Below are 27,195 nucleotides of genomic sequence, written 5' to 3'. Positions count from 1 at the left end.
AGGAACTTTAAACTCTTCATCCTCCACTTAGATCATGCCTCTCCCGGACACTCATTTAGGGTATGTGTACTGACTCAGCCTTAAAGAATCCACCTGCCGATGCAGGAGACTTGAGTCCGATCCCTGAGTTGGAAAGATCCCCTGAAGAAGGAAATGGCCACCCACTCCAGTATTCGTGCCTAGAGAATCCCATGGATAGAGGAGCCTGGCAGGCTACAGCCCATGGGGTCGCAGAAGAGTCCCCCATGACCTAGTGACTAAGCAACAATACACACAAAGTCAAGACAGAGGCTCCTCTTCAGGGAGGGGCTGAACAGTGTGGCTCAAACAAGAGCAAAATGTCCTCCTTTCCTTTGTGAGTGTGTGTGTGTGTGCTCAGTCACTCAGTTGTGTCTGACTCTTGCAACTGCACGAACCATAACCTGCCAGGCTCCTCTGTCCATGGGATTCTCCAGGCAAGAATACTGGAGTGGGTTGCCATTTCCTCCTTCAAGGGATTTTACCCACCCAGGGATCGAACCCACATCTCCTGCATCGCAGGCAGATTCTTTACCCCTGAGCCTCCTGGAATGCCCCCTCTTCACTTCCTTCCCCCCAAATCCATTCAGTGCTCCAAACCATGAAACCAACCCCTTGCCTGGTCTCCCTTGCCTGCCCAGCCCCATCTCATCCTCCAGACCTTGAAGACTGATCCCAACACAGCTCCCCACTCACCTCTCTCCCATCATTTCCAAACCTCAGTGTCAGACATCTGAGCTAATTAAACCACCAATCACATCACACCACTCCTGCCGAAAGCCCAGCACCTCCATGTGGCCTTGAGGACACTCCGCTCTCCAGTCTGATGGCCTCTGCCTGTCCGCCCCCACCCCACTGTTTCGGGATACTTACAGTTTCCAAAACACCCCGTGACTCCCATTCCTGGGCCTTTACCCTTGCTGACTGCTCCACCACAAGTCCCCTTGTCCTCCTATAATCGTGCTGGACCACAGGCACCTCCTGGGTGGGGTGAGCATTAGTCATCCCGGACCCCCACAAAGCAGAAGCTCAGCAGAAGCTCCCCCCACCCCCAGATAGATAGAGAAGTGCCCACCCAGTAGGAGGATTTGGGAGTGTCAGTCTCTCAGTCGTGTCCAGCTCTGCGACCCATGGACTGTAGCCCGCCAGGCTCTTCTGTCCATGGGATTTCCCAGGCAAGAATACTGGAGTGGGTTGCCATTCCCTTCTCCAGGGGATCTTTCCCACCCAGGGATCCAACCCAGGTCTTCTACATGGCAGGCAGATTCTTTACCATCTGAGCTACAGGGAAGTCCCTATCCCACGAAGTCTCTTTTCAGCCAGACCATTTCAGAATGGCAGTACAGGGCAGTGCCATGATCAAGGGCAGCATCATGGTCAAGGGCAGAAGCCGGACCCGAGGTCAGCCCCAACTCTGCCCAGGGAGCTCCTCAGCAGAGTGTGGGGAGTAACAGAACCACAGCACAGAGTGGCAGGAAGGTTAGGAGAGATGGCTGTGCCAGAACAGTGGGGAAAACGCCTGGATCCATGTGGCTCTCATTTTATTTCTTTATTTCCCCTTAATCTCTCTCAAATCAAAATCCAGCTTGAGAAGTGCTTTCCCTTTTCCCTGGGAAGGAGCCAGATGTCTGCTTCCCCAGGGGAACAGGCTTAATGACAGAGAGAAGGGCGTTTGGTCCGGAGGGTCAGAGGGTGGGCGGCCACAGAGTGGTGGGCTCTGCATTCTAAAGGCCTGGAAAACCCATGGTTTACCACGGAAACCATGACAGGACTTTAGATTAACACCCGCCCTCCATTCCTCCCCCAGGGCCCCCTCGAGTGAAAGGACAGAGGCCCCCAGCGCCCGCGGAGAGAAGCCCACTCTGTGGTTTGGCTTTTCCTGTCCTCCCACTCGCTGCAGAGTGGGCCGAGCTGCTGTTGCTCAGGGACCACTTCCCTCGGAGCTCGCAGGCAGCAGAACCTGCAAGGCCAGCGCCTCTGACGGGGCCCCTGAGGCCCCAGCAGAAGCCAAGACACTTTCTGTGTCCGCCAACACCGCTCCCTTCTCTTCTGAGTCCAGGAATCTCACCTCTAATTGCTTTTGAGAAAAAAAAAAGCCCCCATGGCAGCATCATTTCCCCGCAATAACCACATCTTCAAAGGAAGTATGGTCCTACTTTGATAAACACCAAAAGGTGCCCTAAGAGCCATAGATCTGGGAAGTGTTTCCTTTAAGCACCGACCGTAAACTGCGTCTTTGTGCGCAGTGATCCCTGAAGGTTTCAGCGTTAGAATCCTGTCCATTTCCCTTCCTCGGCTCTTCTCACATCAGCTCTTCACACCCTTCTCTACCTCTCGAGTGCTGGCCCAAAAGGAAGCTCCCATGGAGATCATGGTAGTTCCACGGACCAGACAGGACCTTATTTGACTTGAGCTGGAGGCATAAAGTGGTTAATTTGATTCCCAAAGCAAGAAGTCGCTATCGCAAATAAATTAATGACTCATTCCCATGGATGGGCTTGGAGGCGCTGGGAATGGATTAATGTTTTTTATTATCAACAAGCTTTTGTTAAACTTAACCCTGTGTCAGACGCTATGCTGGTCCCTGGGTGCTCTGTCCATTCCATCTGGAAGGGCAATTGATTTAAATAAATAACAAGAGTTCAGGTCTCAAAAATCAGCTGGACTCAGAATCCTCTTCAGTGTAAGCTTTGAAAGGTGTCCTGTAGTTGTTGAAATTGAAACTGCGGTGTTTATTCAGGGAGATGGTATTGTCTGTGCAGAAGGCAAAAGATTGATTTGGTGTCAGAAGACCCGGGTTTCTGTCTCAGCTCTCCTGTGTGTTAGCCGTCAGGTTTTAGCAAAGTCCTTGCACCTTGGTTTCCTCATGAGAGCACCTCCTCGGTGAATCAGAGCTGGAATTAAATGAGACAGTGTGTGCAAAGCGTGCCGTGCAAACTCAGCTTCAACACAGGCTGATTCTTTCATAGGCTTTACACATGAGGTCATTAAAACTTTACAGAGTCGTGTTTAAAAGTTGTTTTATAGGACCGCTGGCAATGCTTCCAAGCATGTTCACAGACTCAGTAGATTTCAAGGTTGAACAATAACATTCCAACCCAAACAACAAAATTCTGGGCAGCCAAAATTCAAGGAGGAAATGATAAGAAGATAGGGAAAATGTGGAAATGATAATAAAAAAAAAAAAAAAAAAAAAAAGGAAGGATGTGAGACAGAGGGACAAGAGAAAGGATGTATATGTGGTTACATCTGACTCTTTGTGACCCCATGGACTGTAGCCCACTGGGGTCCTCTGTCCTTGGGATTCTCCAGGCAAGAATACTGGAATGGGTTCCCATGCCCTCCTCCAGGGAATCTCCCCAACCCAGGGATCATCCCTTATGTCTCCTGCATTGGCAGGCGGGTCCTTTGCCACTAGCACTACCTGGGAAGCCTAAGAAAAGACTCGAGGGAAGTGTAGTAGGCGGGAGAAAGGCCAGGGAGAAATCCAGCCTCCCCGAGCAGAGGATGGGGACCTAGAAGAAGTGAGGGATGTGGAGGCTGGGGTACCCGATGGCTTCATGCAGGAAGGGAACCGTGGTTCCTCAACCCAATAAGATCTTGGCCATCTCAGTTTCTTTGCATTTGCTCCTCCCTTTCTCTGGAACATTCTTCCAACCTCAGCCAGTCACTCCCCTCACTCGTAACAATACCCTCATTCCCCCGCTAAAGTCTTCAGTTCTCGGCTGAATTGTCTCTTTTGCAGAGATGTCTTCTCTACCACTTTGCCTGACATCACTTGACTAAATGAATGAGTAAATGGCAGGAAAAAGTTGCATAAGCAGATGGAGAGCCTGGGGTCTCGGATGCTGAATTTCAGGTAGTTTAGCACCTACTACTGTGATCAGTATTGCTGTTACTTTTTAACAAAGTGTCAAGTATCTTCATAAATGATGAAGAATTCAAATACCCATAGATTGAAGAAAAAACAAGTCTGATGCAGTGTTTTCATCTCCATTGAGCTCCAGTGAAGGTAGAGGTTTTGTTTATTCCCTGACACATCAACACTTAGTATAGTTCCTGACATATGGCTGGCACTTATAAAAAATTGACTGAACAGAGGAAGTTTAGTTCAGTTCAGTTCAGTTCAGTTCATGTCCGACTCTTTGCAACCCCATGGACCATAGCACTCCAGGCCTCCCTGCCCATCACCAACTCCCGGAATTTACCCAAATTCATGTCCATTGAGTTGGCAATGCCATCAAACCATCTCATCCTCTCTTGCCCCATTCTACTGCCTTCAATCTTTCCCAGCATCAGGGTCTTTTCCAATGAGTCAACTCTTTGCATCAGGTGACCAAAGTACTGGAGTTTCAGCTTCAACATCAGTCCTTCCAATGAACACCCAGGACTGATCTCCTTTAGGATGGACTGTTTGGATCTCCTTGTTTTAGTAAAACACTGTGGCACTTTGGCCCCAGTCGGTTGCTTCTGCTGTTCCTTTTCTAGCTTCACGAGGAAATCACAGCAGAGTCGATGCCAGAGTTGAGTGGCTGGGATAGAGCTAGAACCAGGAGCCAGCCACCCTGTTCCCTCTCATGTCACTTAACTACTGAGTATGTGACCAGGAGCCAAGCAGAGCCCTGCATCAATAATGTGAATGTAGCTTTTCCTTTCTTCAGATGACTTTGATCCCTTCAAAGGATCACAGTGTACTCACAGATTAGTTAAAATTATTGTTCGTACTAAATTTTTATCATCTAAATGTAGACATCATTTTATTTACATTTTCTTTGTTGAATTGCTTTTATCCCCCCCCCCTTTTTTTTTTCCTCTTGTGAAAAGAAGGAAAAAGCAACAGAAAAGCACTTCGTGGAATGTTAGAGCTGCCTCTACCTGGCAACAAAAACAGAATTTGCCTTTTGTGAAAATGTGAGACGGTTCTGGAGAAGATAATAAATGATGCTCCATCAAAATATGTCTCACCAGAATTCACCCTTTACCATGTTTGGTTTTGTTTTTAATTATCCTTTCTCTCTCTTCCCTTCCACAACCCTTGAGGAATTTCTGTGCTGGATTCTTAACTCTTGAGTCTTTGCAAATTTGAAATCTTCAGGAGTGTTACAGTGTTAGGTGTACATATCTCATTTCCTGCTTTCTACTAGAACTTTGATTTTGTTCAGGAATCTGCTCCACCCACTAAGCCCATGTTTCTTTAAAAAAAAAACTTAGCTGTTTGTTTATTGTAGGCTGCATCACACCACATGCAGGGTCTTAGTTCGATGACCAGGGATCAAACTCATGCCCCTTGTACTGGAAGCACAGTCTTAACCACTGGACTGCCAGGGAAGTTCCAAGCCCATATGTCTAAGAGGAAGCTGAACCACCCTCAGTTTAATTGGGGTGGACTTGACCAGTCTAAAGCCTTTCTCTCCTTTTTGTGAGTGACTGGCCCGAGGATAGACATACAGGCCTGTGACTCCATTTTGCTCTATGAGATGAGGCATCTGGTTAAAGATACCTCTAGATGCTTTACCAGAAGCCTCTAGAAAACACCAAACGGCTCCATAGGGATATTCCCATAAGCAGTATCATCTATGGCAAACAACCTTTTCTAAAACTATATTCAGAATCCAAATTACAATAGGAAACAAGTTACCAAAAGGGGCAGTTAGTAAATATAAACAATATTTTCACATCAAAAACTGGAGGACATAAAACAATCTAAACATATTTAAAATACAAGGAAACACTGTGAAGGGAAAATATAGATTAAAAATTCAATTTATGCAAGTGAAATAAAAATAATGGATATGAAGCCTCAAAAGGTAGGCTTAATAGAAAGTTACACACAGTTGAAAGAAAGATTAATGAATTAGAATATAGAACTAAGGAAATCACTTAGCATGTGGTTCAGAAAGAAAATGTGAAGTAGAAAAGGTACAGGATAGAATGAGAAAGGCTAACATGCCTAATTAGAGTTCTAGAACAAGAAGATAAAGAAAAAATTAGAGACTGTAGTCAGCCAATAAGTGTCTGAAATTTTTCCAGAAGAGAGAAAAAATATGAGTCTTCAAGTTGTATGAGTCTACTGAATCTAGGATAGTATATGGTAGTAAAACTGCAGAATATCAAAGATAAAGGTAAAAAGAAAAATCAGAAAGTTATTTAAAAAAAAAACCAGACAAGTTACAAAGGAATAATTAAACTGACGGTGGATTTCTAAGAAGCAATAATAGATGCCAGGACCATAAATAATACCTATTATAATAAATACTCAGGGAATAACAGTTATCATCACAGGAATCTTATTTCTAGCTAAATTACCATTCAAAGTTAAAAGTTAAATACAGATAATTTCAGACATATGAAGTCTAACAGTTGAGCCCCCACAGAGTCTTGCTGACAAAAATTACTGAAAGGTATACTCCTTCAGCAAGAAGGATATTGAGTCCAAGAGGAAAGATGGAGCTCCCAAAACACACTAGTGGCCAAAGAAATCCATCAAATGCACTGTCGAGTCTAAATAGTTGCTGTACAGATAATTGTAATAGCTAACTGAATGTGTGAAACTAAAGTCAACATGGACCCTGCATAACAGATGATAATATCATAAAAGATGGAAGAGAAGCTCAGATGTTAAGTCATTTTTGACTTGTTCAAGAAAAGAATAGACATGCCAATCATCTCTAGATTTCGTTAGAAAAACATAAGGTCAAGTTTAAATTTTAAGAGGTAGTGGATGATGGCTAAAATAAATTTTTAATATATGCTTTCCAAACAATTATACGGGAAATAAGGAAGTGAAAGAAAATCTGATCCATTCAGTATCAGCCAGGAAGAGAGGAGCAAAAGAAGCAGAGCTATAAGATACAGACAGGAGCTGTAGTTATTCCTCAAATTCAGCCACAGTCCCGCCTAAATATCATGTAACCTGTAGACTGAATTGGAAAGTTGGTTTCCAATAACACCATTCAAAGTCTTAAAGAGAAGGACAGAGAAGAAGAAATATGTTAGCATATGCACACACATGCACACAGAAGGAGCACATAAAAAATAGACATAGCTCCAGCAGCCCCCTCTCCCTCTAACTGGTTGAGACATAGAACTTCCTTCCCCCACAGCTCATTCTGTGCTTCCTCCAGCCTCAGCCAGGCTTCCTTCAGGCTTCAGCTGATTCAAGTTCTCTATCTGATGCAGTGACTCAGCCCCTCATTCCAAAGGGGTCTGGACCCTCACTGCCCTCTCTCTCTTTTTTTTAGTTGCTATAGTTTTCCACTGGACATAGAAGTACTAAAGAACAACTCCAAATGCTCTGGGTTCCAAGTAGAGCTCCCCCCGACCCCCGTGGTGTTGAGCAAATGAATTTCCTCTCAGTGACTGACCCAGCCCAGCCTGGCAGGGGTAATGGGGCTACCACATGATTCTTGTGACATCAGATGTGTGGAGTTTTTCCACCAGCTGGGCACCTACAGTTCACATCAATCCTGACTATAACTGGAATTAGTGCAGACTGAAGCTCATTCGGTAAAGAATCTCTGCCTGCAATGCAGAAGACCTAGGTTTGATCCCTGGGTCAGGAAGATCCCCTGGAGAAGGAAATGACCCACTCCAGTTTTCTTGCCTGGAGAATCCCATGGACAGAGGAGCCTGGGTCGCAAAGAGTCAGACACGACTACGCATTCACATGCACAGATGAGAAGGTCCACGGGACAAGATCCAAACGAGTCCTGAGCACAGAAGCATGTGTCTCTGTGGGGTTGGGATGCACCATCCTCCCAGCTTGTGGGTGTGCTCACCAACCTGTAAACTTTCCAGACGCCATATTTTTGAGGGTTTTGTGGAGGCTTCATCATATAGGCATGATCAATCACTATCTCAAGCTCCATCTTCCTCCCCTTCTCAGTGGATGAAAGTGTGAGCCCGAAAGCTCCATGTTTCTGATTATGGCTTAGTCTTTCTGGTGACCAGTATCCCCAGAAGCTATCCTGGAGTTCACCCAGAGTGACTTGAGACACTCTTAGCACCCAGGAAATTCCAAGGAACCCTGTCGGGAGCCAGGATCAAAGACTGAAAGTTAAAATAGTCTCCTAAATGCTCTTAGCACTTAAGAAATTACAAAGATGTCAGAAGCTGTGTGCCAGGAACTGGGAGCAGAGACCTGGAGACAGATTTTCAGCGATTCTTTTCCTTTTGGTTCTGTGGCACCTGGCAGCCCCTCTGGTCAGACGGCCATCTCAAGTGCCAATTCAGCCGGTCCCCTGGGGACACATTCCTCCCTTATAACACAGTCTCCTAGAATGCCTTAAGTTTGGGGGCAAGAGGAAGAAGCAAGAGAGTCTAGACGTGTCATCAGATGTAGTCTTGAGATTCCTGGCCCATGGGTACTGGCTAAGGCAGAAACGGCGTGGCTTGAAGAAACCCAGTGGACTAGCACAATCATGTCCATTAACTGAGAAGGTGAATCCAGTTCACTTGGCTCTCCTTTTCTCCCCAGCTCCATAGGCATTCCCCATGTTGCTTCACCAGCCTCGCCTAATGCGACCTTGTAGGTGATCCACATTTGTAATCTCCCTAGCCTGGGGCACTGGGAGCTTTGACCTCTCTGAATTTCTCAGCCTCTCACCAGACAGCATAGCCATCCAGGCTACCAGCTCGTCTCGGCAGAGAGAGGACCTCTCGTGGCACAGTCCCCTACTCTGAGGATACAGAAGCTTGTCCTCGGAGTAGCAGGGCTGTCCTTCCAGGAGTTGGGGAAAGCAGCTCTTCCAGGGCCCTGAGCTGCCCATCAGTTTAAGACACAGCACAACATATTGAGTCCACTCTACCCGGTCTCGTCACCCTGAGTGAGACAAGACCTCGGGCACTTCAGAGAGCTTGGCCACACCACCCGGCAGGCACAGGCCCCTCCCGGAAAGGCCCTGCCCTTGTCCTCCTCCGATTGGACTCCGTTGCTTTAACAGCCACATAGCAAGTGTAGCCGCAAACAAGATGGTAGTCTCCTAGGTCACTTCTGACCCCCATGTCACTACTTTGCAATCATTTCACAGTTTATGTTTTCATCTCCTGTCTTGGCAAAAATAGAAACAAAGTCCAAAAAAAAAAAAAAAATCCAAGGGCTGATTTGGTGGGCATTAAACACCCTACTCTGTCTCCCAGGAGAAAAAAACACTGACCATTTATTGATTCGCATTTTCCTTCGTGTGAGCAGAAAATGTAACATCTTGGTGGGTTGAAGTGTCCTTGTGCCCCGCCATCAACTGAGTTTGTAGAAAAGGGAGAAGTCGTATATTTGGCTTGTAGTTTGCATAGTCACCCACAGGGAAGCCAAAACGAGGCAGACCAACACAAAGCCAGGCTGCCTCCATCGTGATGAAATGGGAAAACACCGGCAGGTGTTGGCAGGGGGTAAAGCAGGAGCTGGGAGAGCAGCTGTCAGGTGTCAACAGCATAGCTTTTAAAGTTTCAAGTCATAGAGGAATCGGGCTGTCTCTGGAGTGTGAGCGCCGTCCCAGTGTGTCTTGTTGACAGGCCAGAGATGCGCTGCTTGCAGTGTGTGCTAAGTCACTTCAGTTGTGTCTGACTCTCTGCGACCCCATGGACCGTAGCCCGCCAGGCTCTCTGTCCATGAGATTCTCCAGGCAAGAATACTGGAGTGGGTTGCCATGCCCTCCTCCAGGGGATCTTCCAGACCTGGGGACCGAACCCACATCTTTTTACATCTCCTGCATTGGCAGGCAGGTTCTTTACCACTAGCGCCATCTGGGAAGTCCTGTGCTTCTTGCAAAGAGCATGCCAAGACAATCTTCTTGGCAAAAAAAACGTGCTGGGGGAGAAGATGCTGAAGACAGCCGTTATATCAAAGTCTGGTCCTTCGTGTGCTCTGGCTCTCACAAAAATAGGTTTAGGAGGAAGACGCCAATGTCTGTTTTCTCCCCAAGATCAGTCTGTTATCTCCCAGTGAGGGTGACATCTTTAAGGAGAATGAATTTACACGATGATTTAAAAAAAAAAAAAAATCACAGAAAAATTCAGGGCAGCATCTTCCTTGGGACCTGAGGGTGCTGCCAGCCTCTTGCCCTGAATCTCTGCATGCAGATAACCAGAGGTACCCTGGTGGCAATGTGAGAGATGGGAACTAAATGCAACCATAGTTCTTGTTTATTATTTCAAGCAGAAAATTGTTGCAAATATATATATTTAGGACTGACAGGTCAGCCTGCCCCACAGAGTAACTGGACTTGGTCCAGATGGCCAGCACAAGGCCTTATGTTAATCCCTGGAAAAATGAGAGAACTGCTACAGTGACCTTGTCCCTGCCCTCTCCCTTGTCCTCCACCTCTCCCTCCCCGCCAATCAGAAGCCCTCCCCGTGCCTGCTATCATCAAAGTTTGCTGTTCTGTGTTAGCACTGCCACGTGCCTCTGAGATGCTTGAAATGTTTTGAAAATATGCTGCGGTTAAGTGATATTTATGGGCCTGTGTTTTGCACTGGCTATTATTCTTATTATTCAGTTGCGAGCTACATCCAGATAAAGTGGTCCTCCCCTCCTAAATCAGGGACGGTGAGGACCACTGCCCACCCTTGGCTCTCAACTTCACGCCCCCACTGCCAAAGTCATGGTTCTTTTCTGCCCCCAGTTCTCCTGGTGAATTGCAGCTAGGAGCTTCATAAAAAACAGAGCTTGATAAGGGTCCAGAAGTCCAGACATATCTTGCTTTTAGGGTGAGTGTTCCCTGCGTGTCCAGAATGTGTTTTCTCCCATGCCTTACAATAATTATGTTGTGGTACATGGAGTGGCCACTAAGATTGAAAGGGAGACTTTCAAGCTTGTTCTTGTCAAGAGGGAATGTCTTAACACTAGACTGTGCTTTATTCATCCTTCAAAGTGCCTGCTGGATTCCAATTCTTTTTGTAATTTTTTTCTTTTCATTATTAAGTGCCTACTATCTGCCTGGCCTTAAGCTTTTCTTTTGATCTACCGTGTGGTGCTTTTTATTTATACTAACAACACAGCTGGGACTCTCTTAAAATGAGGCAGGAGGAAATGTCGTTTGACATGTTCTGCTGACTTTTGGTGCTTGCCACAGAGAGCGATGAAGACAAAAATCCCCATCTGTTATCATGGCTTTTATTATCAAAATGCTTGGCCACTGAGAATGTCATTGTATGAGTTGGGGGCTGAGATGGGAATGGCACCCACTCAACTCTACTAAAGACGCTGTATCTCTGGTTCTGTGCCAAACCTCCAACACAAGCCTACTCTCCGCTTGGAACTGGGGACTTGGGGGAATTTCAAGGCATATGTGCCAGTGGGTGCCTTGTCGAATCAGGCCCACTGACAGCTGCTTCCTCAGAGATGATCCACAGAAAGTTTTGCTAGTGCTCAATCTTTCTGAGTACTGTCTGGATACTGGATGGCTGGCTAACCAAATGACAGGGATGGATAACAAAGAAGGCGAGAGGACCCCGCCTCTGAACTGGGGCTGCTCAGGTCTTACAAGGCCGCTGGCTTAACCTGAAGCACGTCCACAGTAGCACTCCCGAGTCAAACAGAGAAGACAAACCAGATTCTCACTTGCTTTTATCCAGGTCTTCCACGAGCTACAGATTCGAACAGAAGCTGCCGCTCTCCGAGTTGGGGGTGGTCTCCTGTGACAGTGAGGAAGAGGTGGACAAAGATGAGGCTGGCCACCTCACCCCCAGGGGAGGAAACACCATCTTCTTTACGATGGCCTCGAAGCCTTGTGTCACCGAGTTTCCGTAAGTGCCACCAAGTTCAGCAACAGGTTTTCAACCCTAAGATCCACAGGAAGGCCCTGGTCCTTTAATAAACTCACAGCTGTTACAGCAAATCAGAATGTGAAAATTTGTCCCCTCCAGAAGCAACCAGGGGCGATCTGCATTATTATTGGCAGAGGGCTGCCTCAGAGTGTGTTTTGGCTTTTTCCTGCATTTCATCCAAATCAATGCTTTTAAAGAAATAAGGTTGTGAGCAAAGATGAGAAAGGAAGAGAGACAGCTGAGTGCTGGTCATTCACTACCGATTCGAGGACTCAGGCTACCAGTTAGGTTTATTTCCCTCAAAAAGATTTTTTACACAAATAATAGTACTTCTTTTCGTTAAAGCATGTTTGTGAGCCGGGAGCCCCATGCGTGAGTGTATCATATAGGAGGTTCAGTGAGGGAACAAAAGCGGCTCGCTGTCCCAGTCTTTCATGAGAAGACTCAGAGCAAGCTTAGTTTTCTGCTCACAGCAGGGTTGATGGGGGTGTTAATTTCCTTATTACACACCATCCTCTCCAAATGCCTTTATGCATCACGGGATTCTCACATATATCAAAGCGCTGCAAGGATTATGATACAAGCATAAGCATTATTATGACTGTTCCTTCTTGACATTGGGAACGAGTGTCCATGTCAGCTGTGTCAAGAGACTGAAGCCTCAGGAAGGGCAAGACTCGTTCCTTCCGTGGGCCTAGAAGGTAGCCTAGAAAAGGCCCACTTTGTCTCCCGCGTGCTCCACTTTGTCCCCCACGTGCTCCACATGTCTCCCGCGTGCTCCACGTGTCACCCACATGCTCCACGTGTCTGTCTCCCACGTGCTCTGTGTCTCCCGCATGCCCCGTTGACCCTCACAATCCACACGCAGTGCTGGGTGTCCTTGAATCGTCACCCCACACAGAATCGGGTAGCCCAGCCCACGGTTTGCTATTGGCCTCTGAGCCTGGCACATGATAGCACTCAAAAAATTAGTGTTGAAGTGAATTGGATCGTCCTGCTCTTCTCTCTACACCATCTTCATCTGCACTCACCATCCAAACTCAGCTGTGCCCTCGGTTGGCTGGCAGGAGCCATCTGACTTAGAGACCCAGGTGAACGGCGCTTAGGGCAGATGGGGTAAGTAAAGTCTCAGGCTTTATACACACATTCACCAAAACCAGATTTCGAATAAGGAACTCTGGACACCTGGAGAGAGCTTGTGTGTGGGACCCTCAGTGCTCAACAGCAGTCTGTCCTTCCTTGTCTGGACAGTGCCTGACTCAGGTTCTAACTCAGGCTCGCCAGCCTGAGAAGCCTGCACGTGTGCTCAGTCGCTTCAGTTGTGTCCGACTCTCTGTGACCCCATGGATGGTAGCCCACCAGGATGCTGTGTCCATGGGGATTCTCCAGGCAAGAATACTGGAGCGGGTTGCCATTTCCTCCTCCAGGGGATCTTCTGGACCCAGGGATCAAACCGGGGTCTGTTAACGTCTCCTGCATGGGCAGGCAAGGTACTTTACCACTCATGTCGCCTGGGAAGCCCAAGCTCTGTGGGACTTGGAAATGGCTGGAATCTGAAGCCAAGGAGACCTCGGTTAGAATCCCGGGCCTGTCTTTTCCTGCCTATTTTCTGTGGCAGATCCTCCCACATTCCCCAGCCTTGGTTCCCTCACCTGGACAGGAGATGACCTTAGCTGCTGGATGGAATCGTGTGGACGGGGAAGGGGTTGCTACACACGCAGTTTGGAGGATTGAGAAATGAGGCTGCTCAGATGACATCCTGCACACTCAGCAGGCGCCTGGATACCTACGCCAGCCTCTCACTGTTTTTTCTCGGTGGGGAAAATCTGAGTCAGGGAATATGGGCTTCTTTGCCAGGATGGTTGATAAGATTGGAATCATCCCTCAAAGCGTCTGATCTCAGCCACTCGGGGGTGACTTCAGAAACTTTCTAACAAACCTCCCTACTTGTTTCAGCTTGTTCTGACAAACCACTTAGTGGCCCAGTATGGAGTCCGAGTGAGTGATATAGAGCAGGCACACACCTGCAAAAGGGTCAAGAAGAGGGTTCCCTTTGCAGCTTTGGAAGGGACTGTTTGCACCCAAGAAGTACGGTCACGTAAGACAGAGAGGTCCACTGGGCATCTCTGTGAGGGAACTGGATCCTGCCAACTTTGTAGCCAGAGGCTCGGGGCTTGCGCAGGAAATGGCTGGTGTTACATCACCCTCCTTTACTTGCTACAGTCCTCTAGAAAAGTGGCTTATGTCTTATCCTTGCAGGAGGTAACTGTGGTCCTATAAACTTTACAGGAGTAGCTCACATGTATAAGGTAGGAGCCAAATGTTTCTGGTACACAATCTTGGGAGGAGTCTTCGGAGAATAGTAACAGCCAGCAGTTACTTCGCGCTCACTACTCGCCCAGCTCTGTTGTAATCACTTGACATACAATAAATCACCCATTTCCCTTCTGACACACAAGCCCGAGTCTCCGATGAGGTAAGAGTCTTTCAAACCGGGCTTCACAGACGGATTTTCTTTTTCCAAAATAGTTTCCTCTAAGTCATACACAAAACTGTTTCTCTTACTAATGTTGGAAGTCCCATGCCATCCTCTATCAGGTGACCACGAGGTCCCCTGTGTCATGCTGGACTAGGTGCCCGAGGATGGACGTGCCCTTCAACCAGCTCCTGCAGTGTGGTCACCAGGATATTATGGAATCTTACCTGCTCTCTTTCGTTTGCCCAGAAGAACTCTATTTATTGATGTAATACCCCTGTGGGTCAACCTGCAAATGCAATGCTTCTTTTTATGAAAAGGAAGTTTCCAGATACCATGTTGTTATGAAAATTAAATGAGGAAATACACGAAAGCCTCCTAGCCCAGAGCCTGTCACATAGCTGTGCTCAATGAAAGTCAAGGATTTCACAGCAGTAATACAGAGGAACTTTCCAACCAAAGGAGACAGCGTATGCGAAGGGAGAGGCTGAGTGATCGGAGAACTACAAGGATGTACTGGTCAGCTCCAGCTGTGTAACAAAGTGCCCCAGACTACAGGGCTCAAACAACAGAGAGTTACTGTTGCACAGTTCTGGAAGCTTGAAGGTCAAGATCAAGGTGTTGGCAGGGTGGCTCCTTCTGAGGGCTGAGGGTCTGCAGTGGGAGAGTTGATGAGGGGCAGGGCAGGCCAAACAAACAGATAAGACAAAATGACCAGAGACCAAATCCTTAAGGGCATTAGAAGATACTCAGCGACTATCAATATGTCATCGGTACTGGGCTAAGGAAATTCACAGGTAGATAAGGTGTGACCTCTGACCCCAAGGAGCTGTAAGCCTGGTGAAGTCAGGCCCTGATGAGATCATCCGAGTGGTGGGTTGAGTTGACAGTGAGGATGACGGAGAGCACCAGGAAGGAGCACCTCACCCAGTGCTTGCCTGGCGTGGACCAGAGAGACGGGGTGAGGACACCCCAAAGTCCTGAAGCAACCGAGTCCTCAGAGCTGGGCCAGAACTGGGCTGTCCCCCTGCTGTGGGGGGACGAGCAGCCACAGAGGCTAGGCTTTACTGAAGCCATGCCGGTCCCTTCAGGGGTGTGTGCTGCTCTGTGCTCACACCCTCACACGCACTGCCCAACTCTGCAGGAGGCACACCCGGACACCCAGGGATAATCAAGCTGGATCTGGTAGGAGGACGCAGCCATGGATGTGAGAAGTGAAACATGGAGGCAAATTGATGGGTCTCAAGAAGGAATCCTAGAAAACCTAGACAGCAAATTAAAAAGCAGAAACATCACTTGGTCAACAAAGGTCAGTCTAGTCAAAGCTATGGTTTTTCCAATAGTCATGTATGGATGTGAGAGTTGGGCCATAAAGAAAGATGAGCGCCGAAAAATTGATGCTTTTGAACTGTGGTGTTGGAGAAGACTCTTGAGAGTCCCTTGGACTGCAAGGAGAGCCAACCAGTCCATCCTAAAGGAGATCAGTCCTGAATATTCATTGGAAGGACTAATGCTGAAGCTGAAGCTCCAATATTTTAGCCACCTGATGCGAAGAGCTGACTCACTGGAAAAGACCCTGATGCTGGGAAAGATTGAGGGCAAAAGGAGAAGGGGACGACAGAGGATGAGATGGTTGGATGGCATCACCAATTCAGTGGACATGAGTTTGAGCAAATTCCAAGAGATAATGAAGGACAAGAAAGCCTGGCGTGCTGCAGTCCATGGAGTCGCAAAGAGTCAGACATGACTTAGTGACTAAACAACAAGAAAGAAAGAATCAGGTGGGATGGTGGGCGCATCTTGGTTTCCTGAGGCTGCAGTTACAGATCAGCACAGACCCGGGGGCTTGAAACAACAGATATTTAGCTTCTCGCTGTTCTGGAGGCCAGAGTCCAAAGCTGCAGCATCGGCAGGGTGGATTGCATCTGCACACTCAGGAAGAGCCGCTCCAGCTGCCCTCCTGACTCTGGGACGCGGAGTTCCAGGCATGAGTTCAGCCTCTGCCTCCGTCCTCACACGGCCTCTCTTATGAGGACGCCCTTCACTGGATTTAGGGCCCACCCTACTCTGGGGTGATCTCACCTCCAAAACCCTTACCTGAGTTACATTTGCAGAGACTGTTTTCCGTACGAGGTCACATGCACAGGTGCAGGGGGTTAGGACTTAGACTGCTGGGAGAGGGGCCACAGTTCAACCCACTGCAGGCAGTTAACCTCAAGTCCAGAGAAGGAGGGTAGGATTTGCTTTCCTGTTGCTTTTTTTTAACCTTTTATTGTGTATTGGGATACAGACGATTAACACACAGCGTTGTGATAATTTCAGGTGAACACCAAAGGGACTCAGCCAGACCTGAACAGGTATCCGTTCTCCTGCAAACTTGCCTCCTACCCAGGCTGTCACATGACATTGAGCAGAGCTCCGTGGAAACGGGGAGGATTTGGGTTGGGGGGCCAGTAGCATCTGAGCTGAGCCTTGCAGGGAGAGGCAGGTTGGACCTTCGAGAGGAGGGAAGGCAGTTTCAGCAGAGGGAAGAGAAGTGAGGACTCAGAGACAGAGCACCGTCCCGCACAGAGCAGCAGCCATGCCGGAGGAGGGGTGACCTGGGTCCTGCCTCTGTCTTTCTTGCTGTTTCGAAAGTTCCCTCCATCACAGCCACGGCCACTACCGCAACCCGACACTGAGCTCAGCCACGTGGCGGGAGGTATCAATGAGGAATGCCCCCTCCCCCGTCCCCACGGGGCGGTGCCCGCTTGGCCTGCCCTGGACCACTCTGCTCCAGGTCCCCCACAAACGTTTGTGCTCAGTCACGAGTGTCCAAAGAAACCTGGGTGACCCGCAGAATAAGCATCTCCCGGCACCCCAGCTTGACGAGGTACTTTGATAGTGAAAAGGTGTTATTTGTGTTGAGAAAAATAACCCTTGGTATCTGAAGGAGAAGACTACAAAAGCTCCATGAGATTTTAAGGAAGAGGGTAACGATTCCCACCTGGTGATTGTGGCAAGGCGCTTATTGGCTAGTCTGCAAAACGCCTAGCCCGTAGGAAGACCCTGGCAGTGGCAGGAAAGCAACCACCGGCAGAGTCTGGAAGAATGTCTTGGGCTCTCACTTGTTGTTGAGTCTGTTCACTAGAAAGGCTTTAGGAACGCTGGCCCCGTAGGAGGCAGAGTGGGGCGCGTTGGGTGGAAAGGCACCATGTGACCTCACTCTGAAAGGGCTCAGCTGTCAGCCTGAGGGATCGTTGCTTTATCCTCCAGCTAAGGGGACCTCTGGAGAAGGAAACTGCAACCCACTCCAGTATTCTTGTCTAGAGGACAAGAGGAAGAGCCTGGTGGGCTGCTGTCTATGGGGTCACACAGAGTCAGACATGACTAAAGCGACATAGCATGCATGCATGCATTGGAGAAGGAAATGGCAACCCACTCCAGTATTCTTGCCTGGAGAATCCCAGGGACTGCGGAGCCTGGTGGGCTGCCATCTATGGGGTCGCCAGAGTCAGACACGACTGAAGCAACTTAGCAGCAGCAGCAGCAGCAAGGAAAAGCTGCCTACATGCTTAGTTGTGTCCGACTCTTGGCAACCCTTTGGACTGTAACCCTCCAGGCTCTGTCCATGGGGTTTTTCTAGGCAAGAATACTGGAGCAGGTTGCCATTTCCTCCTCCAAGGGATCTTCCCGACCCAGGGATTGAACAATGTGTCTCCTGTGTTTCCTGCATTGCTAGGCAGAGTCTTCACCTGCTGAGCCTTAGGGGAAGCCCAAGGGAAAGCTAGTCCTTAACCATCAGCAAGGTCAGTGTTTTGTGCTAGATTAAAACAACAGAATGGGAAAGACTAGAGATCTTTTCAAGAAAATTAGAGATACTAAGGGAACATTTCATGCAAAGATGGGCTCAATAAAGGACAGAAATGCATGGACCTAACAGAAGCAGAAGATATTAAGAAGAGGTGGCAAGAATACACAGAAGAACTGTACAAAAAAGAGCTTCACGACCCAGATAATCACAATGGTGTGATCATTCACCTAGAGCCAGACATCCTGAAATGTGAAGTCAAGTGGGCCTTAGGAAGCATCACTACGAACAAAGCTAGTAGAGGTGATGGAATTCCAGTTGAGCTATTTCAAATCCTGAAAGATGATGCTGTGAAAGTGCTGCACTCAATATGCCAGCAAATTTGGAAAACTCAGCAGTGGCCACAGGACTGGAAAAGGTCAGTTTTCATTCCAATCCCAAAGAAAGACAATGCCAAAGAATGCTCAAACTACCGCACAATTGCAGTCATCTCACACGCTAGTAAAGTAATGCTCAAAATTCTCCAAGCCAGGCTTCAGCAGTACATGAACCATGAACTTCCTGATGTTCAAGCTGGTTTTAGAAAAGGCAGAGGAACCAGAGATCAAATTGCCAACATCCACTGGATCATCAAAAAAGCAAGAGAGTTCCAGAAAAACATCTATTTCTGCTTTATTGACTATGCCAAAGCCTTTGACTGTGTGGATCACAATAAACTGTGGAAAATTCTGAAAGAGATGGGAATACCAGACCACCTGACCTGCCTCTTGAGAAACCTATATCATGGTCAGGAAGCAACAGTTAGAACTGGACATGGAACAACAGACTGGTTCTAAATAGGAAAAGGAGTACGTCAAGGCTGTATACTGTCACCCTGCTTATTTATCTTATATGCAGAGTACATCATGAGAAACGCTGGGCTGCAAGAAGCACAAGCTGGAATCAAGATTGCCGGGAGAAATATCAATCACCTCAGATATGCAGATGACACCACCCTTATGGCAGAAAGTGAAGAGGAACTAAAAAGCCTCTTGATGAAAGTGAAAGAGGAGAGTGAAAAAGTTGGCTTAAAGCTCAACATTCAGAAAACGAAGATCATGGCATCTGGTTCCATCACTTCATGGCAGATAGATGGGGAAACAGTGGAAACAGTGTCAGACTTTATTTTTGGGGGCTCCAAAATCACTGCAGATGGTGATTGCAGCCATGAAATTAAAAGATGCTTACTCCTTGGAAGGAAAGTTATGACCAACCTAGATAGCATATTCAAAAGCAGAGACATTACTTTGCCAACAAAGGTCCGTCTAGTCAAGGCTATGGTTTTTCCAGTGGTCACGTATGGATGTGAGAGTTGGACTGTGAAGAAAGCTGAGCGCCAAAGAATTGATGCTTTTGAACTGTGGTGTTGGAGAAGACTCTTGAGAGTCTCTTGGACTGCAAGGAGATCCAACCAGTCCATCCTAAAGGAGATCAGCCCTGGGTGTTCATTGGAAGGACTGATGCTGAAGCTGAAACTCCAATACTTTGGCCACCTCGTGCAAAGAGTTGACTCATTGGAAAAGACCCTGATGCTGGGAAGGATTGGGGGCAGGAGGAGAAGGGGCGACAGAGGATGAGATGGCTGGATGACATCACTGACTCAGTGGATGTGAGTTTGAGTGAACTCCAGGAGTTGGTGATGGACAGGGAGGCCTGTCGAGCTGCGATTCATGGGGTCGCAAAGAGTCGAATACGACTGAACTGAACTGAAAACAAAGCAAAGGGCTAACAGTTGTCTGATGCTCTGGGGCAGGCTCAGTGAGTGTTAGGTCGCTGGCCTCTTTTTCTGCTCCCTTCAGGGTAATTCAGGACTATCCAGAATGCTATTATCTAACTAACTGGAGACACATTTCTTTTGCCTGCAAAAGATCGGGTTGATACAGTCTTTAGAAAGTTGTGTTTGTGAGATGAGCCGTCAGTCCTGGCTGTCAAGAGAATCCTTTTCAACCAGTCATTTAGCTGCTAGTTATTTTGTAACCCACTTGCGCTCTTACTGTTAAAAATTTGTTAATTTCTTAATTAAAAAAAAAAAGACTTGTAAAAAGAAAAAACCCCCCATTGAGTCAGATTGAGTTAACTCTGCCCTGGGCATTTCCATCCCTTGACACTGAGCTTCTTAGCAACAGCCAGGGGTGGGGCTTTTTGGCAAATGCTGTTTATTCACCTTTCAAAGAGACACTCATTGCAAGCAAATTTAAAAGGAAATTCCTGTAAAAGCTTTTTTTTTTTTTTTCAATGATAGTCTTTTGTTTTTTTCTCTTGCCCATAACTTTCTGGAAAATTCTACTTTGGGCTGAATCTTCTCATTATTGTTTTCAGTATAAATTTGTTTTGTTTTTCATTAATGGAAAGTTCGAGGGGTGAGGGAAAATCCCTTCAGTAGCTTTTGAGTTATAAGATTATGAAAAATTTACTTTTTCCAATTAAAAGAAATCTTTGGACTTTTTCTTCATCAAAGCTTTTACCGGTGAGGACTGCTGTTAGACTCTAAGCAGGGGTTTGCAACACTGACTTCAGCTTGGAACTCCTTGAGGGGCTTTTAAGGTACGGATACCTGAGTCCAAAGATTCCAGAGGAGTTGACTGGGTCCAGCCGGTGCCCTGGGATCATTCCAGGGGCCCCTGGGTGGCTCTGACGTCCAGGCAGCCTTGAGCAGCGCTGTTCTAAGACACAGCCACCCTGACAAGCAACCTCGAAAAAGGATGCAGCGGTCTACAGATTCCAGAAGGGAGAGCCAGTTCTCACTCAGAGTAGTTTTCTTCCTGTTAAGAAAAAACTAGTTATACTATGTGAAACATAAAGCTCTGAGGAAGACGTGAAGGAATGAAAGCCTTTCTTTTCCCCGTAGCATCACTAATGACCACGGGCACGGCACCCCACTTCCTGTTGGTTGGGGGGAGGCGGGCTCATTCATTAAAACTAGCAGTGAGGAATCCCCCGAGCAGCTTCAGACAAGGTATTTCTCTCCGGGCTTGTGGGCACCAGTGGATGAGAGAGGGGCTCCGAGGAACCAGCCAAAAGGCTTCCTGGCCCTGTGGCCACTTCCTCCCTCTGTTCAGGGAGCTCTGCCTGAGCTCTTGTAGATATTTTCTACAGAGTCTGTCTACTGGGACAGCCGAAATAGACTTCTCTCCACTGGTCATGCTATTAGTGGGACTTTCAAGGCAGACCGCAGAGAAAACCAGACTCAGTACTGTGTAGGAAGTACCTTCTCCCTTCCCATAAAGGCCCCCAGGCGGGAATTTGACCCCGCTTCCTCCTCCTCCCTCCTGACTCCAGGCCAACACTTGGATGAACCCAGCTAGTGATTCTGCCACCACGTGAGGACCTCCATCAGCTTCAGCTGCAAAGTCAAGGCCATGCATGCTCTATACTCACAATGTCCCTTAGAGGAATTTATTTCTTCCACCAGCCTTAACTGGATGCCCCTACATGCCAGGCAATGTGGAGAGAGTATTGCTCTTGTAATGAGACACAGCCCCCTGCCCTGACAGAGACAGAAGCAAAGCACTGCCTGAGATGTCCCCCAGGGCCTCCCTATCAGCCTTGTTTGAGCATCAGTCACCTAAAAGTCCTAAGGAAGGGTTTTGATCACCATGAAGTGTTAACATGCTGACTTTAGAATAACTATAATTTTGTACCAAGTCAAATAGCAGCACAGAGTAGATTAACAATATAGACAAGTGTTGGTGACAAATTCCCAATAAATATGGCTGCACGCATGTTCAGTCACTCAGTTGTGTCCAGCTCCTTGCAACAACCCCACAGACTGTAGCCCACCAGGCTCCTCTGTCCATGGGATTTCCCAGACAAGAATACTGGAGTGGGTTGCCATTTCCTCCTCCAGGGGATCTTCCTGACCCAGGGATCAGATCCATGCCTCCCGTGGCTCCTGCATTGGCAGGCAGTCTCTACCACTGGGCCACCTGGGAGACCCCATAAATATGGAGGAACAACTTAAAACAAGTTATCAGTCACTTAAAGTCTGTGTAATAGGAAGTGACCAACATTCATCTGTTGAGCCACAGACCCCTGGAGACCCGTTGAGAGACACCAGGCAGGCTCCCCAGGAAGACAGTGGGGGACCCTCTGCTGTTTGACGGTTACAGCCATGCCACAGGGGTCCCCGCGTTCCTCAGGGGACTCGGGCTCCTGTGTTACTCTGGGTCCCAGATTTGGCTTCTTTTTCAGGGGAAGAAGTAAATTCCTTTCTTGAGGAAAAAAGCAGTACAGGAAATATTTATATGTTTTATTCATTTAATGGATTCTGAGCAAAATTTGTAATCTCCATGTCCAGAGATGATTGCTGAGATACCGTAGAAGCTCCCTTCCTTCCTTAACGTCTTTCAACCCACCATGACTAAAACCAACCAAACAAGCAAAAGTAATGCAGGAAGGCAAACGAACCACAAAATCAAAACCCACAGGAAGGGAGGTATCCCGCTCAGGACTCAAAGGACACAGGCGGCCTGCACCCAGGCTGCTCGTGCCAGCCTCTGCCTGGAGGACTCTTGTCTGCAGGAGTCGATGTCTTTCATCTTTGGCCATTCTCGTTGACAGTTCCAGTGGCGGGATTTCCATGTTACATTGTCCCACTGTTTGTTCCTGGGTGGACCTTGCATGTTTTCTTTTTGAAACCCTGTCTGCCCCTCCCTCCACGGCCAGCAGGAAGGTAGCACCTCCTGCAGCGATGGCTCCAGCCCTTCTCGGGAGCGAGGAGAAGGCCACGGGAGCCCCTCTGGCTGGCTCCAGAAGCACTCCGCTGTGGAGGATGAGCAAAGATCGGCTAGACAAATTTGGGAGGCATTCCCTCAGACTCGAGTGTTGAATAGATTCCATAGCACAGTCCGTTGAGTTTGTAGATTAATTCCCGTTGTTGGATTTAGGCAAACATCCTCTATCCTGCTCTCAGAGTCCCTAGTTATCTATAGAATTCCCCTCCTCAGTTAAGAAATGTCTCACATATTTATCTGGTAGCCTGGCTTTCTCTGTGAAATGCTTCCAATTAGAGAAAATGGGAACTGAGTGACTTTTGTTTAAGGAAGTCCCATCTGCCTGATCACATTCAGGAGAGTTTGAGAAGGAGAAGGAAGAGAAGAACCGCCAAAATTTCCTCTTCGGTGATTATTTCTGAATAAGAACTTGAGCAGTCTCACTCAAGAAGGTGGGGTTTTCATCCCAGTTAACTGACGCCCCTCTGGAGAGCCAGAGCCAGCTTACAAGCCCCACCACCACCACCACCACCCTGCCCCGGGCCCTCCGGACTTCCTGCCCCTCTCCCAGCTCCTCACTTCCAGTGACTCAGGCTTAAGCGTCTGCTGCTTCAGAGCCACTTGCTTTCCTCTTCCCTTTGTCGTTATCTGTAGACTTTAACATCAGGCAGAGAGCTGATGCTAAGTCCTTAACAGGGAAACAAATGCAGACATCCTTCCTGTCAGTGAAATATATGTCTATGGATTTACACATACACACACGAATCCATATGCCAAATCCTTAACTCGAATGAAGTACCTTAGAACATGACGGTGTCTTGAGGGGCCTGGTGTGAGGTGATTCGGCTAAAATGAGGCTGTTGGGATGCTCTGTGACACAGTAAGAGCCAGTGTCGTTATGGAAAGAGGAGGTTAGGACACCCAGAGAGACCCCAGGGACGTGCACCGCAGAGGAAAGGCCGTGTGAAGGCACCACGGGAAGGTGGCCGCTCTGCAAGCCAAGGAGCGAGGCCTCAAAGAAACCAACCTGCAGACACCTCCATCTTGGCCTGCTAGGCTCTGTGCTTAGTTGCTCAGTTGTGTCTGACTTTGCGAGCCTGTGGACTGTAGCCCGCCAGGCTCCTCTGTCCTTGGGATTCTGCAGGCAAGAATACTGGAGTGGGTTGCCATTTCCTCCTCCAGGGCATCTTCCTGACCCAGGGATTGAACCCAGGTCTCCCACGTTGCAGGCAGATTCTTCACCATCTGAGCCCCCAGGCAAGTTCTAGCCTCTAGAACTGTGACAAATACATTTCAGTTGTTTAAGCCACCCAGTCCGTGGTGTTTTGTCGTGGCAGCACTAGCAGACCAGTGTGTGTGTGTGTGTGTGTGTGTGTTCGTGCACATGCAGGCACATGAGTGTAATATGAGGAGGTAAAATCTGAGTGGTTAGTTAGGAGGCACAGCCTTCTGGTTTAATTACTCCTAGATGCTGAATCACATGAGTATGTTGCCCAGTAGAGGCCCTTTCGAAACTGCGGCGTGAGAAGCCCCGTTCCCCACCCCCGCCCCGGCTCCACCCTCCTGTCCACAAAACCCTAGTGGAGCTGGGGCTCCCCTCCTTCCACTGAAGAACCAGACTGTCTCCACAAGAGCTAGGTTTGAGTTCCCACCATCAGAACCGAGATTATGAATGCTGTCAGCAGTTACTGACTTGGAAAACTGAAGTGATGGGAATGCAACACAATACATGCTCCTTGAGCCTGGGAACCATGTCCTTTTCCCAAACTTTTCAACACCCAGTTAAGCACTTAGCCCACTGACTGACTATAAATAATATCAGAAGTAAATTTACAGAAGTAGTTCAATTCCCGGAGCCCTCAGAGACAATTGTTCTTTTCTGGAATTTGTTTCAACGTATTATTCAAAGTTCTGGCAACTTTAGCCTTCAGTTTTGCATCTGAAAGCTTCCTGGTATATAATTTGTATCCATGGGTACTGATTTTTTTTTAGCATCCTTCACTGGTTGATTTTTATTTTACATCTCTACAGTCTGCTTTAAATTTTGTTATCATGAAAAATGGATCACACTCAGTGTGAGAAATACCGTATCAGTAGTTCCTGTTTATTGTTGTTGTTATTTAGTCGCTAAGTCATGTCGACTCTTTGGCAACCCCATGGACTGTAGCCCGCCAGGCTCCTCTGTCCATGGGATTCTCCAGGCAGGAATACTGGAGTGGGTTGCCATTTCCTTCTCCAGGGGATCTTCCCAACCCAGGGATTGAACTCGTGTCTCCTTGAATCTCCTGCATGGCAGGCAGGTTCTATACCACTGAGCTCCCAGAGAAGTCCCAATAGGTCATGAAGCTGCTTTAAAATGAAGACTCCGGCTGAGAAAGAGGTTAAATCAGTGCTTTTTAAAATCAGTACTGGCAATGCAACGAAGAGCTGGCCCCATGGCCCTTGTGTAGAAGTCACGAGAACAGTTGCTGGAGTCCCTGTTGGTCTCAGGCTTCTATTCCTGAGTAACAACCACCCCAAAAACAGTCTCTTACACAACAGCAGTTTCTGATTTTCCTGACTGTATTGGCTGGAGCTCCTTTGCTGGTTTCACATGTCCTCACTCAGATGACACCCTTCAGCCGGAGAGTCCCTGCGGTCTGCGAGTGGGTGCTGGCTGGGCAGGGCGGCTGGCCGCTCCTCCACGCAGCCTCTTATCCTCCGGGAGGCGAGCGTGGCTGCCCACACGGCCATCTCAGAGCCGCATGCAGGAGAGCAAAAGTTGGAGCTTCTGGGCAACTGCAGACCCAGGCTTCAGAAAGCACATGACATCCCTTTTGTCACACCCTACAGGGCAGAGCAAGTCGTGAGAGCAGCTCAGCTTCAGTGGGTGGGGAAGTAGATGCCATCGCTTGCTGGGAGCAGCTATACAGAATCCGTGGCCACTTTTGATCAACCGCAAGATTGCAGCAGATCCTGTCACACGAGCTCCCTCCCTCTGTCCCAGAGAACCAGGACAGTGGTTCTCTGGGACTGGTGTTCTTCTGAGAAGGGAAACGGACCCAGCCTCCCGCCCTGCCCAGGAATGCACCTGCTTTTTCGAAGCTTGTCCAGGGCTGGGATTGCAGAAAAGGATCCAGGTGTAGAATTAACAGATCAGTTTACCCCGAAAGCTGTTGCTAAGATCTCTGGACCTCAAGTTTGGCTGCCTATTGCAATTCTCTGTAGAATTCTTTTTTTAATACCGATGTCTGGATCCCATCTTCAGAAATGACAGTTTCACTGGTTGGTATAAGAAGTGGCTTTGGTATTGGGGATTTTTAAAAGCTCCCCCAAGGGATTCTAGTGTGCAGCTAAGTGTGCAAAGGACTGCTGCTTAAACTTGAAACTGCCTTTTCTTGTATGGCAAGAAAGATTCAACTAACGTTTATGTATCCTATCTACCCGGTCATTGTGATGTGTAAGAGAAAGGACAATGTTATACACACACACACACACACACACACACACACACACACACACACAGCATGTTCTGGTAGATAGCAGTAAAGGAAGCTCTCCTTCAAGTGTTTAGGAATTTGCAGAAGGGCGTCTGTAGATAGCCCAGCCCTCCTAATGAGGAACAGACACCCTGTGGGCAAACAGCCGACTCCAAGGTTCAGAACAAGCCAGTTTAACTTGCGGTCCATTTGGTTTCCTTAACCCAGGGCCACTGGAAGTGAGTCACCAACAGGTGATTACCACATTTATGTGAAAAAAAGTAAAATCAGCAAAGCTTCTGTTTCATTCGATTTTAGGCCTCTAGGTGAATCAACAGTGGCTGTTATCTCTCTGGCGGTCTATTAAAGGTTCTTGGGATTATTCTGGATACCAGAGGTTGCACAATTCCTTTGGAGTAGCCCCTGCCCCAGAGTCTCATCTGGAAGAACAACATCGAGCATAGCAACAAGGATCCGAGATACATTCAGTATCTGACAAAGCAGAAGTGTCACTTTTGACTGGGGAAGCTGTCATTTTTCTCATTCTTACAAACGTTTTTGAACTTCCTACTGGGCCCCCGGGGGCTGTCTCAGGGTGTCAGAATGAATTTCTCTGTTGTAAGGACCTGCAGGCTCATTTCAGGGGCAAGACAAATCCTTGCAAGCCAGCAAAGTGCTGGGATTGTGGAATAGCCCAGTGATTATAAAGATGTCGCCAATGCCCAGGATGCAGGAGTAAACACATTTACCTTTTCCTGACACTTCTCTCGGAGGCTTCCCAAGTATGGTCTGCAGCCCAGTCTGGGACTGTTGGGGGATGTATGGTTCCTGGGCCTTTCCCCAGACCTGCTGAGTCAGAGGCGCTAGGTTCAAGGCCCATAGTCAGGGTTTTAATGTGTCCTCCAGGTGATGCTGGGCTGAGCTGATAGCTCAGCTGGT

At 47.9% G+C, this 27,195-nt stretch overlaps 1 protein-coding gene and 1 long non-coding RNA gene across 7 annotated transcripts in view; one reads left to right on the top strand and one right to left on the bottom strand.

The window, feature by feature from the left end:
* LOC107132793 (uncharacterized) overlaps nt 1-27,195 on the bottom strand; it is a 79,362-nt gene that overhangs the window by 7,947 nt on the left and 44,220 nt on the right. For 3 of the 5 annotated variants that reach the window (XR_009495887.1, XR_009495885.1, XR_009495888.1), the window contains one exon: nt 2,531-20,848. This is a non-coding gene — a long non-coding RNA (uncharacterized lncRNA). Of the gene's footprint in view, nt 1-2,530; nt 20,849-27,195 lie in introns of those variants that run through there. The other 2 variants (XR_001501064.3, XR_001501065.3) reach the window with 2 other exon arrangements.
* Nucleotides 1-27,195, top strand: part of TAGAP (T cell activation RhoGTPase activating protein) — an 88,345-nt gene that overhangs the window by 39,737 nt on the left and 21,413 nt on the right. For both annotated transcript variants that reach the window (XM_059889625.1, XM_059889626.1), the window contains one exon: nt 11,590-11,760. In XM_059889625.1, the coding sequence (XP_059745608.1) occupies nt 11,590-11,760 (171 nt within the window). The remainder of the gene's footprint in view (nt 1-11,589; nt 11,761-27,195) is intronic.

Source organism: Bos taurus, chromosome 9, assembly GCF_002263795.3.
Source record: "Bos taurus isolate L1 Dominette 01449 registration number 42190680 breed Hereford chromosome 9, ARS-UCD2.0, whole genome shotgun sequence".
In the NCBI taxonomy this organism is placed as follows: Eukaryota; Metazoa; Chordata; class Mammalia; order Artiodactyla; family Bovidae; genus Bos; species Bos taurus.
This window is presented reverse-complemented; position numbering and strand designations above follow the sequence as displayed.